The sequence below is a fragment of the Pyxicephalus adspersus genome, chromosome Z (genome assembly GCF_032062135.1).
Source record: "Pyxicephalus adspersus chromosome Z, UCB_Pads_2.0, whole genome shotgun sequence".
NCBI classification, from domain to species: domain Eukaryota; kingdom Metazoa; phylum Chordata; class Amphibia; order Anura; family Pyxicephalidae; genus Pyxicephalus; species Pyxicephalus adspersus.
In genome coordinates, this window is record NC_092871.1 from 42,354,190 (window position 1) to 42,371,635 (window position 17,446).

The 17,446-nt window shown below is 39.1% G+C and overlaps 1 protein-coding gene across 3 annotated transcripts in view; it reads left to right on the plus strand.

Annotated features, from left to right (window-relative positions):
* Positions 1 to 17,446, plus strand: part of LOC140344080 (phosphatidylinositol-3,5-bisphosphate 3-phosphatase MTMR8-like) — a 43,486-nt gene that overhangs the window by 11,809 nt on the left and 14,231 nt on the right. For 2 of the 3 annotated variants that reach the window (XM_072431000.1, XM_072431002.1), the window contains exons 5-10: positions 869 to 997; positions 4,695 to 4,829; positions 7,520 to 7,621; positions 8,128 to 8,260; positions 15,065 to 15,174; positions 16,581 to 16,706. In XM_072431000.1, coding sequence (XP_072287101.1) covers positions 869 to 997; positions 4,695 to 4,829; positions 7,520 to 7,621; positions 8,128 to 8,260; positions 15,065 to 15,174; positions 16,581 to 16,706 — 735 coding nt within the window. The remainder of the gene's footprint in view (positions 1 to 868; positions 998 to 4,694; positions 4,830 to 7,519; positions 7,622 to 8,127; positions 8,261 to 15,064; positions 15,175 to 16,580; positions 16,707 to 17,446) is intronic. The other variant, XM_072431001.1, reaches the window with a different exon arrangement.

The window sequence follows — 17,446 nt, forward strand, 5'->3', positions numbered from 1 at the left end:
TTTTTTTCTAGGTTTTTCTCGTTTAAAATTGGGTGCGTCTTATAGGCCGGAGCGTCTTATACGCCGAAAAATACGGTACATTATTTTAATATATGCAATTAGGACAGATGTTTGACTCAACATATTATTATTAGCGTGGTGTCAGTTACTGTATAAAATCCTCACTGTGAGTTAATCACAAACAAAGCAAAAAGAAATGATGGAGCCTAGATTTTCATTAAATTCTGGAGCAAGCTGTGCTTTGATATGCAAAATTAAACAACTACAGAGTTTGTCTTGGTCATTTAAAAAGTTACAAAAGGTTGCAGAGCAGCATAACGCTTCTTCTGCATGTCACGCAAACTGCCCCCTCCCCCCATCAAGCCTCTGTCCTGCACATGAACAAGCAGGGAAGCCTATTTGTATCTAGGAGTTGTCCCTATGTCGGATGTCCTTAACTCCTACCAATAAGATCAATTCTTCTGCCTTTTACTTTGCAATTGGAGTAGACAATCCTGTTGTTAAGGGAAATTCTAACAAGTTGTTTTGTAGGCATATCAATTAGCTGAATGTAATCTACCAATAGTTTATTGGTAACAAAGCCATGTATTCTGAGGGTCATGACAATATAAATGAATACGCATGATTTATTTTGCTTTGTGTTAATCCTTGAATAGTTATGCAGTAAAATACACTGTAACAGAGACCCACCATCAGTTATTTAAAACAAAATATCTTCAACATAGCCACAGTTTTTGTTTAACCATGAAAAGTTCTGGGAAGTTTTTTTTCCATGTGTGTTTTTGTGTAATGTTTGCTCTGTTTTAGGAATCTTGGGTTTGCCCTTGCTTAGTGAATCCATACTTTTAACTTCTGCTTGCTTTTTCAGGTTTGCAGTACATATCCAACATGTCTGGTTGTACCTAAAGAAGCCTCTGAAGCTACGATAATTGGAAGCTCAAAGTTCAGAAGTAGGGAACGGTTTCCAGTATTGTCTTACTATTATAAAGAAAACAATGTGAGTCACATGCAGTGAAAATATTATGACACATCGATATGCACATGCTAGAAAGGGAAGCATAGATTTCCTGACTATGATAAAAGAGGAAGCTGATTGGATTTATCTGTATTGTGTTGTGTGCAAATGAGTAATAGAAACTGTGAAATTGCTATACATAGAGAAAAACTCCAACAAAATACTTTTTTCCACTTAGGGTGTGTCTATGACAGCTTAGCCAAACTTCAAATGGCTGGTATTATCCCAATATTTTAAATCCTAAACAATGTGCTAGAGGCTCTACTAGTATCAGTTTCCAAAAGAGATTATGTACTACAAATAGTGTATCTATGTACTGTACTGTGCTGTGTGTCGGCCTGTACTTCCTGTATAAAGCAATAGACATGACAGAACATACATTTCCTTTTACATGTTTTCTTTAGACCACCTTGCCAGATGTTGAACATATACATCATAAATAACATGTTTGAGGCTTTAAAAGGTATTACAAGTACTGATGAATGCAGTTGTATGTTGACTAATAAGGTATTATATGTCAAGGCAGCTATTGTAAGTACCTGACTGTATCTCGATAATAGCCTCCTTTGATCCAGCAAAGTAGCAGGTCTCAGACTTGGAAACAAAGGGCCAATAATAAACAATACAGTGTATTTCTGGAATGCTGATGATCGCCTTTCACACCTGCCTACCACCCCCTTTTGACTGATGAACAACAACAACAACAAAAAAGCTGAAATTCATTTTCCCCCACATGATGCTCCAGCCCCAATTTTGTCTCTTGATTTTACTTCCCAATCAGGTCTCCATGTTACTGCCTATATGACATGGACACTCCAAACAATGGAGTCCCGCAGAAATTTACAAAAAGTGACATCAGTGCAGTGGGACAGAAGGAGATTGGGTAGTGCAGTACCGACAATAGCAATAGATCAATGCCCCCACAGAGGCAACAGTGATGTCAAGGCACCAGGGCAGTAAATTTAGGTAGTATTTCTTTATTTTCAAGATAAAGAATATTATTTAAAAAATGTAAGTTAGGATAAGGTCTAATTGAGGTAGAGGAGAGAAGGGGACAGGCTGTAATAGCCAGTCTGGCTCTGGTGCAGCACACATATGTAAACATTAAAGATGTTGATAAGAGCAAAACATCTCTGTTTTACTGCTCCTTCATTGTATATTTAGCAGGCTGGGATTGTGTACTTGACCAAGCTATGTTGGTGCTACAGATCAGGTCTAGTATCTGTCTTGCAGGGGTGTATGAATCACAAGTTTGTCTGAACAGAATAAATGACCCTTTAACAGGTTTATTTAACTGTTTGCCTAGAGTTTGGTTTCACCTTGTGTTTTGTGGGAAGAGCTCCTAAAACTCCAGGAAGCTTTAAAATGGGCTTGGGGTTAAGGATAGCAACCTTTAATATACTGATGTACTTTAAAGATGAATAACATTATTAACAAAACAACTGTTAAATATTGAAGATATCACATTATTTTTGCTACTTCTAGACAGAATGTACATAGTTGTTGTCAAGAGCATGTAAGGATATATTTGAATCCATTGTAAGGCGCATTTTTATTTGTCTTCTTTTTAAAGACTGTGTAGGCTTCCACTCTCAATTATTATTTCCTCTGAATTGTAAAGAATACAAATAACATTTGTATACTGTCTGTAGTTTTCATACCCTTCTAAGAAAAAAAAAATAGATGTATTTTTGCTTTTGTCCCATTATATTATACAGAGAAAATCTGATTTCACATTGTTTGGAATGGTCTATGGCTGGCATATCACCTGTAGGTAATGCTGGTGGAGGACAGATAACTGGGTTCCACTGTGTACTATATGAAGAATGGACATAGGTGAACTAAGAACAAATGCTGACTAATTAGTATTCATGTCATTGCTACAAGGGATTCTCCATTCCAAAGGCTTTCACAACTTTACCTTCAGAGATATAAATCAATGTATGATCAGGCTGTAGATTTTGTTATTCAGTGAAATTTGACTTCTGTTATTGTGTGGTTTTGCCAATATTCCTCATTACATTTGCGTCATTGTCTTTCAGGGAAGGGCATATCCCAAAACTCAGGTAGCCAATGCATTTAACCTTGTTTTTATTTTAAAGTTTTGTTATTTGTAAAAACAAATAGACAGTTTTACTCCCTTTCCCTAGTGCCTGTGTCACTGACCACTTCTCTGATCACTAGTGCTAGTCCCTGAAGTCCATTGAAAAACTGACACTTCAAAAGAAACAATTACCATGGTCTTACACAGCTCTCACTTGTTTCATTCTATGAATTCACTTTCCTGCAGGAGACTGTGGCAATGTAAGGTCACCAAGGGAGACAAATATTTTTATGGTTTTCTTTTTTTTTTTTCTTTTTTTTTCGTAACGGCAATAAAAAAATAAAAAAACAGGGTTGTTTTAATGTACTGATTAAAAAAGCATATGTCCCTCTGTTTCTAGTTGTGTGCAGTTAAGCATGCTGGGAAAAACAAGGCATCATAATAGTCGTGTGGCTCAAAATGTGCTTTAATGTATGCAGTATTTATCATATTGATCTTGTTGTCGAAAATAAGTATTTTGGCTTATGAATAAGACATGTAAAAGTACCATAAAATCATATTCTTAGATTATGTCTTGTCATCTGATTGATCTACTTCCTAGGAGGGATCACCACAGAGTCTTTAGCTGGTAACGTTACGTTCCAAATCCAAATTTTTCTGTGAACCACCAAAGTTTTCTTGTGGGCCAGACTACTAGTTGACAACTGCTGTTCTATAGTAATAAATAGTAATGCATGTAAACAAAGAAGGGCAAATGATGGTTATTAAATGTATGAATTTAGGTATTCTAGATGAAAATAGTAGCATGCAGACTGTATATTCATGCTTTTTCCTTTAACAAAATAACCTTTAACTCCAGCTTAATTCCTTTTGACTTGCAGATGTTCCAGTTGACTTGCTGCAACAATGTACTGTGCACTCTGCCCCATACATATTGAGTCTCACATATGAACAATAAATACTTTCATGGTTCATTTCTTTAAACAAAAAGTTTTGGCTGTGCAGATTTTTTTTACATATTCAATTTTCTCTCTGAATATTGCTTGCTGAAGATTGCTTTATAACATCAATAGACACTGTAACTCTTGTACTGCAATTTTTTTCTCTAGTGTTGAAATCAATGTGATCCTCTTCCCACCTCTAAGCACAGTCATGTTTTTCTTCAGAACAGCTGGTGTATTTATTCACCTTTACATTTCCATACTGATGTTACTGGACTTAAATTATTCCCTTCAGTAGTCTGCATAAAAAAAATCCCTGACAAGTCAAAATAGCAATGAATCTCCCTAAACAATTCTATTTATTTTATTCTCTAGAAACAGACCATAGTATTATAAGCAAGCAACTTTTCCTACACTAATATGATGACGTTATTCTGCTGCATGTAGTGGAAATTATCTAACACACTAATTAGACTGGAACATTGTAACATTGCAGAAATGTTTCTGACCCTGGTTACACATATATTATATTTATACAATAATAAAATGTATAGATTGAAAGTAGGTTTTAAGAATATTCACACTCTTTCTTAACAAAACTTACAGGAATTTATTTTTTAAAAAAATCTTTTTTTTAGTTAAGTCTAGAAAAAAATGAACCCTAATTTACATTTTGCTTTCTCTTTCATTTCAGGCTGCTATTTGCAGATGTAGTCAGCCTCTCTCTGGCTTTAGTACTCGCTGTGTGGAAGACGAAAAGATGCTGGATATAATCACCAAAGCCAACCCAGGCAGTCCATTTATGTACGTTGTAGACACAAGGCCCAAGGTATGACTTCTGTAGATTTAATTTAAAGATTTGCCTTTTTTGCATGTTTGTTACCTTCCTGTAGATTTAGTAGGAGATCAGGGCCAGAAACTATGGAGGGGTAATCCCACAGCTGGAGTCACCAAGACATATAAAACACAGTGATATCATTTACCAGCATACCCTAAAACAAAACTCCAAATAAGCAAAGCAACTTTTTCCACATTATTCAGACTTTCACCCGACCTTAACAGCAATTCTACACTGGATAAAATGTGTTTTTTTTTTTATTTTGTTTTTTTGAATGAGGGACAACAAAAACCAGTTCAGATTCAAAAAAGATATAAATATATTAATATATATTAAAACAGTAGGGTTAATATCGCAACTCTGTATCTATAAATGAAGCAGCCTAACCATCTCTTATTTGGTGGGTGAAAAAAAAGACTAAGTTTAGACCTACGATGCTTCACAGCAGTACGATGAACCACTGTCAGTCAGTCCTAAACTGCCCAAAATGCTTGGTTATCATAAAAACAAACAAAGTGGTGTTATAAATCAGCCTTTCAGAAGCTTTATTCATGTCTTAAGGTGCGTACACACTTCCAATTTTTATCGTTCCAATCAAACGACGAACGATCGATTGGGCAAAAAATCGTTTGTAAAAAAGTAACCAACGACGCCGACGAACGAGGAAAGTCGCTGGAAACGAACGACCGGACCGACGGATCGGATTGGACGACGATCGTTGAACATCGTTCGTGTGTACGGTCGTTCGTTGACCGTCCATGTTCAGAGCATGCGTAATGAACGAACGTCCGTTCACTTTCCTGTCGTGCACATAGTTCCTCTATCGCTCAAACGATCGTATCTATTGTGTGTACAATATCTATGAACGATCGTGTCGTTAACTCTATGTGCAGGATCGGTGCTATACGATCGCTCGTGTATATCGTGCATGAACGTTCGTCGTTCGTTTTCCAACGATAATAATTGGAAGTGTGTACGTAGTCTTAGGGTGGTTTGCTGTTCAGGCATTTTCCATAGCCTTGAAAAAGACTGTTCTGAATGTCTCCACGCGTTTCCAAACACATTTTCCAGTGATTTGGAGTGCCACCTGCCAATAAGATAATTATTAAGCTGCTTCTTTTACAGAGTGCTGTTGGTTAATTTTTTTTTTTTTTTACAATGCCAACCAACTTGCTTTACTAGTGTGCTTAGCAAGTCTATATTTGCACTCATTTTTTAAACAATGACTTTTCTTGGATTACATTTTATTCATCTCTGATGTGAGCAAAAAGGTGTCTCCGTTTTATATATGCAACAGTAGAAAGAAAATAACTTGCTTTCATTACTGTATAATTTGTTAACATACCAAATGTTACCATAGTAGGCTTGCTTTCAGACGATGGCAGGCTTCTGTTCTTGCCTACACACATCTGCTGTAGTCTGAACTTGTGTGCTATAAATAGCTTTGCAGAAACCCATTAATTTACAGTTATTGTGTTATGTATGTTCTGTCATTTTTCTTGCCATCTCTTGGTCTTATTTGAACTAGCTGCTATGTCAAATCCAATTCCACATACACAAATTGGCTTACAGATATACACTCTGCTAGTCAACAGAATATCGGAGAGATTGCCCAGTGCTACAGTCAAATCTGCCAAAAATAGACCCTCTTACATGCCCTTTATATTGATTCCTGGTTGCATAGTGTTGGCCTTTAAATTATTATTCTAAATTTTACAGACTTTATGGGCCAAGGGTATTTTTCTAATTTACAGTGATTTTTTTGAAGAAATACCATGAAGTGCACTTTTTTGTTTTTTGTTTTCTTTGTGTGTGTGTGTTTTCTATATAGTAATAAAGAATCCCAAAGAAGAGTACCAGTGTCCAGTCAAACAGATTGTTGAATATTCTTAATAACCTAATTAAATAGGATCTCCAAAAACGTGTATTACTGTGACTGATATTTGGGATGGTGTGCACATAAATGTGGGAACTGTTAGTGCTTTTATTTTTCCATAAACCTCATAGAGAATGCATAGCAAACTTTTCCTCCATGCCTGAGACACAATGCTTTTTACGAGAATGACGGTTATGTGACAGCTGCAGCTTCTTTCAGAACCTTTAGATTTAAAAATGGCCACTCATAGAGGTAGCCTACAGTTTTATAGAAAACTAAAAAAATAGGAGGGGGACCTCTCCCCTTCTGCCTTTACTTTCATTTCGGTAAAGACCGAAGGGGAAATCCGCAAAAAAAAAAAGTGTTCAATCTCATGCATGCGCAGTGCAAGGCAGCACTGGATGTACAAGTGAGCATTAGAGAAAAGGTGAAAGCTGAGCCAGCATGGGCCTGCTGGGCTAATTTTGTAAAAGAATCAAGTGAAAAAAAAAAGTTTTCACAAAAGTTCACTTTAACTAAATATAGACACAGGAGCACATCTGAAGTTAGTCTGAATTCACACCAGCAGTAAGGTTACATTTGTCCATTCCTTATGCCAGGAACCACTGCTGCCTAAAAAACTTCTAGCTCTGAAAAAGCCCAGCACTTACCGCCTGTTACCAATCCCAGATGCCCAGCACTTACCGCCTGTTACCAATCCTAGGTGCCTAGAATTTACCACCTGTTATCAATCCTAGGGGCCCAGCACTTACCGCCTGTTACCATTCCTAGGTGCCCAGCACTTACCACCTGTTATCAATCCTAGGTGCCTAGAATTTACCGCCTGTTACCAATCCTAGGTGCCCAGCACTTATGGCCTGTTACCAATCCTAGATGCCTAGCAGTTGCCAGAAGTCACTCAGAAGGGGTAAATGTTTTTTGCTGCTTATATGAGCTAAGCCTAACTTGTTACACCACATTCATTATACTATTACACTACTACAAAGGATTACACTCTTAAAACTTAGAACACTAGTAAGTTGGGTCACAATACACGGCATAGGACAGTTGTGGCAAAATACATAGAAAAATTGGATATACTAACGGGGCAGGCATTACAAAGTTGTAACAAAAAACTGGGAGAAGGTAGAACACTGCAACAATAGGAGGTTACTGGATACCCATGGCATAAACAACTGGGAGCACTAAATTTGCCGTGTTTTGCCACACCCTCTTTTTACCACCCGGCTACAGCTTCCTACCACCCGGCTGAAAAAAATTTCTGGGGAGAACACTGCCTTGTTTTGCTTTTTTATGTCTATGGCTAGGAGTTTTGTTGCAAACTGTTTCCTTTCTTAAAGTAATACCTAAAATATTATGGAATGTTTTAGTCTTGGGTCACTGTCTAACCTGCATTTGATTTGATCTCAACAGCTGAATGCAATGGCAAACAGGGCAGCAGGGAAGGGCTATGAAAATGAAGACAATTATCCCAACATCCATTTTCAATTTATTGGGATTGAGAATATCCATGTGATGAGAGGCAGTTTACAAAAACTCTTAGAAGGTATGTTTCTGCTTTTCTTTGTGATTCTTAGTGTGGTCTTTATTGATAAAGTATTTATTAAAAAGATTTATAAGCTCAGTTCCTTCCCTGGGATGTGACAATAAACTGAGCCTGTGGGTCCTAGTAGCATTGAAGGATTCAATTTATACTATATTAATGAAGTATAAATATATGAGAGTTTACTTTGTATGTGTTTCCCATGTAACTCAAATAGGTTTCTAAGAGTAGTGAAATTTCGAAAAAAAAAAGGGCAACATTTCATTAATAACAAATATGATAGATGTAAATAGTAAAAGAAGTAATGTGTATAATATTAATGAAAACATTTTTTATAAAAAGGCAAAATCATTAATTGTGTAAGTTGTACTACAGGTTGTCCCTGTGTTATTTATGAGATAGGGACTGTAGGTTTGTTCTTAAGTTGAATTTGTATGTAAGTCCGAACAGATGCATTATTTTGTGTCAATCAGTTTTATTGAGTTTTCAGTAGAAAAGAAATAAACAAACATACATAGCAAACGTTATAACATAAAACACAGATATCTTAAACCCGAAATGGCAGTGGGTCAGAATAAACATAAAGTACACAACCTTAACATAGCATATACTCTGACAATAATAGTAGTAAACCGTCATAGCCCTCATGATACAGAATAAGATAAATTGACACAAATATACAGACAATAACTGAAATTCTCATAAAGGCACATAGTATAAATGATATTCTAACAAGTTTTAGCCTCTTTTAGCCTATATTAATATATATTTATGTAAATATCTTTTAACAAAGAACAATATTAATAAGACAAAACAGAACAAAAACAATGTAGCCCATAGAGGGAGGGTTGGGAAGGGAGGGGAAAGAAAGAATATACACCCCACAAGGTTGGAGGAAACATAAAAAGACCCTCAATACGAAGAGAGTACCCTAAAATACGTACAGACTCATTAGGATAAGTACATCTGGAGTTGAGGAGATTCTTTAAACCAATCCCACGTGGACCAGACTATTTTAAATTGTTCCATTCTGTCATCATCTTCCGCCACCAGCATTTTCCATATGGCGGATTTTTTCGAGTTCGGATACCCAGTCCGCTATAGAGGGAGCAACAGGTTGCCCCCACAATCTCGGAATAAGGACCCTAGCTGCGGCAAGAAAATGACGTAGAGCACTTCTTTTAATACTTTTAAGCGAGCCTGGGATCATAGATAAAAGAGCCACATTAGGGGTGTTGGGTACGGTAAAACCGTAGCAGTCCTTAAAGATCTGAATAGTCGTATCCCAAAAACGAGATAACTTTGAGCATTCCCACCAAATATGAAGCATTGTCCCCCTATGCGACTGGCATCGCCAACAGCCGTCTGAGTTTGTGGGGGATATTCTATGCATATTCACAGGACAATAATACCATCTAGACAAAATTTTATAGTTAACCTCCTGGGCTTTACACATCAATGCCAGCTTGTGTGTGAGGGTAAACAATATTTCCCAGTCATCTGCAGTTATGAGGCCAGTCAGTTCCCTCTCCCAATATATGGTGTATATAGGGGCTATAGACTCAGGATTTTGTGTAAGTAGCTCGTATAGCCTTGAGACAATATGGGGAGAGCGAACAGGTGAACTAACAAGCTGCTCAAATTCCGTCAAGTTTCTGTGCAGTAAGAATGGATCAGAAAAAGACGCTACAAAAGACATTAACTGTCTGTACGAAAGCCAGGATAGCAGCTTACTTCTGTGTGGGAGTTCTAGGGAGGATAAAGGGGGGATCCGCCCATTATGAACTATGTCCTTAAGGTGGCGGTGTTCGGAGGCGGACCAAGATGAAAATTTGGCGGCCCTCATTGCCGGTGGAAATGCTGGGTTATCGAACAGTGGTGTCATGGGCCCCGGACTCGTGGACAATTTGCCCGATCTAAGGATAATATCCCACAACGTAATAGATCCATAGTAAGTGGAGGTATGGGGGAGGTCAGCCGTAGCAACGACCGGTCCACCCATGGTAAAGACCAGAGATTCACTGGAGACAAAAATTCTTCCAACAGCACCCATTCCTTTAACTCCCGGTTGTGAAACCAGTCTGTCGGGCGCACTAAAACCGATGCCCTATAGTAGGAAGCAATATCAGGGGCCCCCACCCCTCCTCTACATTTGGATTTAACCAAAATGCCGAATGCCAATCTGGGGCGCTTCTTATGCCATAGGAATTGTAAAAACAACCTCTGTATTTTACGCAGATATGCAGTTGGTAAACATATGGGGACCGTTTGGAATATATATAACAATCTGGGGACAATATCCATTTTTAGAGCATTTATGCAAGCAAACCAGGAAAGAGGCAGGGAATCATATTTCTGAAGGTCGGATTGAATTCTATTATATGCTTGGAAATAATTAAGTGAGAACAAAGTGGAAGGGTCTGATGGTATCATTATACCTAAGTACTTGATAGCATTAGGACAAGTCCGAAAGGACATATTATTGTGTATAGAGGACAGTTGGGCCGAGTTTAAGGTAATATTTAGAAGTTTGGACTTGGAATAGTTGACCTTAAAATTGCTGAGCAATCTGAATTCAGCAAATTCCTTCAGCACTGAGGGCATCGTGATATGAGGGGATGTTATATATAGCAAAAGATCATCTGCATATAAAGAGAGTTTATAATGGGTATCTCCTATCTTGATCCCTTTAACATCCGGATTGCTACGCAAGGCCACAGCCAAATGTTCCATAACTAATGCGTACAGCAATGGGGAAAGAGGACATCCTTGTCTCGTGCCGTTCATAATTGGAAAAGAATCGGAGAGGGTGCCGTTAACCCGCACCCGGGCCCTTGGTGAGGAATATAAAGCCACAATTCTAGAGACCATACTGGGGCCCAGGGCTATCTAACGCTGAATACATAAAGCGGCAGAGACCTCCTCCTCTGAGAATGGAGACTCCAATTGCGAAATCACCTCAGAATCTAGCGTCGGGAGAGCAGTTTTAGTTATTTAATCTTGCAGGGGGGATGGACTTGCATGGGCGGGGCAGATATGATAGAGATCGGCATAGTAGTTATGAAAAATTTGTAAGATCTCCTTAGGTATGGATGTCAAGCCGCCATTAGCTGTCCGGATAGATGGAATAAAGTGGTGGAAGTGTGAGGGTGTAAGCCCCGCGCTAACAATCGGCCACATTTATCCCCATACTGGTAAATTAATTTGTGGAAGCGATCCCAGTGGCGTTGGTATGCCAGATCGTACAGCTTCAAAAGGTGAGTCCTAGCAGCAGTCAGTTCTAAAAATTTAGCTGGGGCCATGTTTTGTTTATGTATGAATTTTATCATAAGTAAGTCTAATATCCTGTAGTCTGATCCATTTATGCCGAGTTCCTTGTTGAATTAGGCCCCCGTGAACCACCGCCTTCATAGCCTCCCACTGCAAAGGTAGGGGGATGGGGTCTGAAACATGGTCCCATATAAAATTGGTAATCACATCTAAAACCGCCTTCGCACAAAGCGAGTCCTTGAACAGGGAGTCATTACACCTCCAGGTCCATTCTCTAGGGCCCATTTGAGGCATCTGGAGTGAGAGGGATACTGAGGAATGATCGGACCAAGGACAAGATTCTATAGAAGTAATAGGATTCCAATCTAGTATAGAGTGGCTCTCCAAAATATAATCTATATGGGAGTACATATTGTGTGGGTAGGAGTAAAAGGTATAATCCTTTGTGGTAGGATGCAGAGTGCGCCACATATCCGCTAGTCTAAGATCGTGTAGTCTAGAACGAAAGGAGTTCAATTTAGAATAGGATACCGGGGTTTTCCCGGTGGAGGTATCAATCCGGGGATCCAGAGCACAATTCAGGTCGCCGCCCACTATGATAGATCCCTCGGCGAACCCCTTCAGAGTTGCCAGGTACTGCGTGATAGCCACAGTGGGTTGATGATTAGGGGCATAAAAAGAGGCCAGTGTAAATTTCTTATCCCAAAGAGAGATTTTGAGAATCATAAATCTGCCCTGCGGATCGGAGCGGGAGTCCGAGTATCTGGACAGGCAATGTTTTATGGAAAGTTATGGAAACACCTTTTGCATAATAGCCAAAGAAACACAAAAAATTAGGATGGCAATAAAAAGTACAAAAACAAAAATTTCCTGCAGCATAAGCAAAACAGGCTAGGTGGTTGTAGAAGGAGGAGGGGAAAGAAGACCCGGAGAAGCGCTGGGGGCTCTATCCGACGGACTTTGGAGAGGAGCTTGCATTTCTGCTGGTCTGATGATGAAGAGTGACGTTGCTGAGGGCCATTCAGGTAGTATGATGTCCGGAAGATGCAGATCCCGTACAATGCAAAGTACGTCGGATGGCTCACGGAAAATAAGGGTCCTGCCTCCCGATCTGATAATGAGATGAAAAGGATATTATCACCATCTGTATGGGATGTTCCGTTCGCGGAAAACTGTAAGGAGTGGTTTAAGGGCCCTGCGAAGATCCAGTGTATGTTTAGAGAGGTCAGGCAGCAGTTGTATCTGTGCTCCAGCATATTCAATAGAAGTAGATTCCCTGGCTTTCTTCATGATATCTTCCCTGGTTCTGAAGAAGTGGATACGGCATATAACATCTCTAGGACGTTGCAGGTTCGTACTGCGTGGGCCCAGGGTTCTTTGAATCCTATCAACCTCTATATCAACATCAGGTAGAACAGCAAGAAGTTTAGCAAAAAGGGAATAGGCCGCTGTCGGCAATTCTTAATTCGGTATCGTTTCAGGGAGGCCCCTAATACAGATGTTGTTCCGCCTGTTGCGATTTTCAGCGTCATCATGTAGTAAATACAACATATTAATTTGCGCTTCATGGCGTTCCAGGATGTCTGTATGGGACGTGACTTGTGAAGAAAGATCAGCACATTGGTTTTGGAGAGCTGTGGTGGTACTGGTCACTTGTTGGATGGATAGCCGCATGGCATGAAATTCTGCCTTACAACTCGCCTCTAAACGACTAATACTGTAATCCAGGTCCTGCCTGGTGGGTAAGGCTCTGAGATGGGCCTTCCAATCCCATTCCTCCCCAGAGGCCATGTTATCTGGGCTATGGCTGGGGGATTCCTCCATAAAGGGAGTTAAGCTAGGGCTACAGCCAGAAGATCCAGGACGTACCTCTGTAGGTGGTGCGGTAGATGCCTCTGAGTCCTGCACTTCCAGTTCCTACTGATGGCCGGATCGCATCTGTGTGGGCCGTAGCTCTGGAGCCAGCGCTCCGGATGCGGCTGAAAATCGAGCCCCCGGCTTTGAGGCCCTGTCGCCGTCAGTACGGCCACCCGTGGAAAAAAACCCGGGGATGCCTCCAGATGAAGACTCCCCTCCACCGGGGCGCCCCTTCTGTGTCCCCTTCACCTTGGGACCCATATCACATAAAGAAAAAGGCGCTTTAGCGCTTACACAAGGCGGATTCCCCCGGTGGGTTGCGGAGCTCAGGAGAAGCACGGCTCACTCCGCTGCCATCAGGCCACGCCCAGGTGCATTATTTTAATGCAATTAGGAGAGATGTTTGTCTCAACATATTATTAGGCAGCATGGTGTGAGTTACTATATAAAATCCTCACTGTGAGTTAATTACAAACAAAGCAAAAGAAAAAAAATTATGGAGCCTAAATTTTCATTAACGTCTGGAGCAAGCTGAGCTTTGATATGTAAAAAGAAACAACTGCAGAGTTTGTCTTGGTCATTAAAGAGTTACAAGAGGCTGCAGAAAGATCTCACCTTCTAAGATCACCCACAACCTCTGCTGTGTTTAGCAAAAGATTTCTTCTGCAAGTCATGAAAACCACCCCCTTCAAGCCTCTGTTCTGCACAGTTAGCAGGCCCTGTCTGTTTGTATCTAGGAGGCACCTGTATGTTAGCTGTCCTTAACCTGGGGACTACCTGTGTATGTATATGATGTAAAATAGCCTATAGATTTAGTTCCCTGTCACAGGGAAGTACTTGCTAGTGACAGGATCACTTTGGAGAACACATCTGGTGATGTGTACAAACACTCACCTGCTTGCATGCATTGCTCCCTCATTTAATGAAGAAGCAACTATACAGAGCAGGTACAGTTAGGTCCATAAATATTTAAACAATTTAGACAACTTTTTTCTAATTTTGGTTCTGTACATTACCAGAATTATAGCATTGAGACACTAGTGTTTATCGGTGATGTGACACAGGACAGAAGCAGCAGAATGAACTCTGAGGTGTTCAGAGACATACTGTCTGCTCAAATCCAGCTAAATGCAGTCACATTGATTGGGAGGTGTTTCATAATACAGATGGACAATGACCGAAAACATACAGCCAAAGCAACCCAGGAGTTTATTAAAGCAAAGAAGTGGAATATTCTTGAATGGCCAAGTCAGTCACCTGATCTGAACCCATTTGAGCATGCATTTCACTTGTTGAAGACTAAACTTCAGACAGAAAGGCCCACAAACAAACAGCAACTGAAAGCCGCTGCAGTAGAGCCTGGCAGACCATTAAAAAGGAGATACAGTAGATACAAACATAACAATAAGGTAACTTAATATTGGCCTTCTTTTTTTTTTTTTCAAACACTCTGTCAGACAGTGATTTTGTATTTACTTCATTTTGCATAATGAAAAAAAAGTCAAGAGTTTCAAGTTAAGGAGGAAAGTGGCAGCAGAAAGAGCAGGGCACAAGGATTGGACCTTTTTAGTTTTTTTTTGTGCACCTTTGTCGTCAATTTGGTTAATGTCCATAACATCAGTAGTGAAATGTGGTGCTACATTATATTGGGCATTTTTTTAAGTTTTTGTTGTATTTTAGCTTGTGAACTAAAGAATCCATCCATGAGTGGTTTCCTTACCGTCTTGGAGAACTCGGGTTGGTTACGGCACATTAAAGCTGTAATGGATGCTTCAGTTTTTCTAGCAAAGGTATGTAAAATTACCCACTCCCCAAATTCAGACTGTTCATTTTATTAGTTGTATTATAATATTTAGTTGTACCTACAAATTACAGTTCGTTTGTTCTTATGTGTGAGCAGTAGAAAAAGGAGACAGATTTTTTTACGGTACTGTGCAGTATCATTGGCACATTGGTAAGGATTTCTCACGTGAGACAAGTTTTAGTTTAAAAACATTCCCCAACGCAAGAAGCATACAGATGAATCTTTTATGCAAGGTTAAAATGTCGGCTGTTAAATTGGTGCTGCAGGTATAAATAGAACACTGTATAGCACACCACAGCTTCATGATCATTTTTGTCATTAAAGTTGAGACCTGGAATCCAGGCAAATGTATGCTTTAACTGCCATGGTAGAGTACAGAGCAATATTAATGTAAACAGACAAGAGCAGAAAAACTATACCTGTCCGCCTATAAAGTATGTAGTTGTATTTTTTTAGATCAGGAGAGTAAGCAAAGTATTGGGCATTTGTTTATAGCTGCAGTTCCACGTTATCATCTTTTAGTTTGCCCAAGCATGACGAAGGAATTGGTTTACTTTAATGAAAACCTCCACAGGTCCATGCTCTACATACCTTCTTTCTTGCACACCCTTCTGTTTAGCTGCCAAGAGAGAAAGCAAAGCCCTGTGCAATCAATGTGTCATTAGTAGTAGGTTATTGTCGACTCTCGATTTCAGTGTAGATGCAAGCGTAAATCTTTTTCTAAAAAATATTTAAATTGTTCACTCTAAAGTAAACAGTGCCCAGACTAAACACATAAAACATTTACATATTTTGAATATTCTCATGAACTTCTGTAACTTTAGACATTGTAGATTAATTTAAAGGTTCACAATGAGTCATTAAACATTACAGCTCCTTTTCCATTTACTTTCTACTGAGAGCAGAATCCTGCAAGCCTTCTAAACACAAAGTGCCTGTAAACTGGTAAAAGGTAAAGGTAAAAGGTAAATTCCCATATTGCAGTCTTTGTTGTGCTCTCTGTTTATCTTTGAGAATGAGATACTTTGCAGAATAAGCTGCTAGTGAGGGTTTGTTTTAAAGCTTTTCTAGTGCTTAAGAATTGTCCATAGTCTAGACACAGGTGCATGTTGAGAATTATTTTTTTACTTTCTGTTGTGCTAGTTGTGGTTTGCGGTCCGCTATTATTATTTAAGATAGAAATTCGAACTATTGTACCAATGACACAGAAAATGAATCTGATGTTCTGTGGATAAATGTACCTCCTTTAGAAGATTTTCTTTGTATGGTGCGAATTCTGTTTTTTAGAGCAGCAAAAAAATTAGGGTGGTAGAAATGTTTATTTTACAGAAGGTTTAGAAAAGGAGATTCAAACATGTATAATAGAGAAAATGTTCACCTTTTTCCCGGTAGGCAGTGAGAGATGATAACACCAGTGTGCTGGTACACTGCTCGGATGGCTGGGATCGCACGGCACAAGTGTGCTCGCTAGCTAGCATACTCCTGGATCCTTTTTACAGAACAATAAAAGGCTTCATGGTGAGAACAAGTCATGAGTTCCAACTAAAATCATATGTTGAAATACAATATAATGTCTGTGGGTGTTTGTTAAACATATTTTCATTTAGATATGCAGAAATGATTGCTGCTCCACAGCAACCTTGTAATGGTTCTGTTTTGTTTATACAATTACATGCTGATGAATTGTGCTAAAGTTGCTTATACCATATTATTAGTATGCATTATTTCTGGAAGGGCAGCATATTACACAGCCCTGTACATTAAATGGGGTGTCCTTAAAAGTTATTGCCATAGCCACCAGTTCTATATTGGGATCCACCAGATCAACAGAATGTGGCTTTGGCAGGATCTGTTGAGCCTTTTGTTTAATTATAATTAGCACCTATAGCATTTTTTTCATGCTTAGAACTAAAACCTGTATACTTTAATTTTAGTTTTTTCAGGCAAATATGCAATGTTGTATCACATATTTGCGTATTGTGGTCAGCAGGTGTTCCAATTATCTGTATTGGTCTGCACATCCTTGCATGCCAGGTCTAAATGCTCTACTGATAAAAGCATTATACAGTGCTAAATAAGTGAATCTTAGATCACACACATCTAAATTAGCTATTATACTATACTTCTTCCCTTTCGCTTTGTTATGTGATTCCCCACACACAGGGTGCAACCAGTATTTAAATGTTTATTTAATTTAGGAAACCATCCTATTATTTTTTTTTTTTTTTGTGCATATGTGTATACATTTATAGTATTTA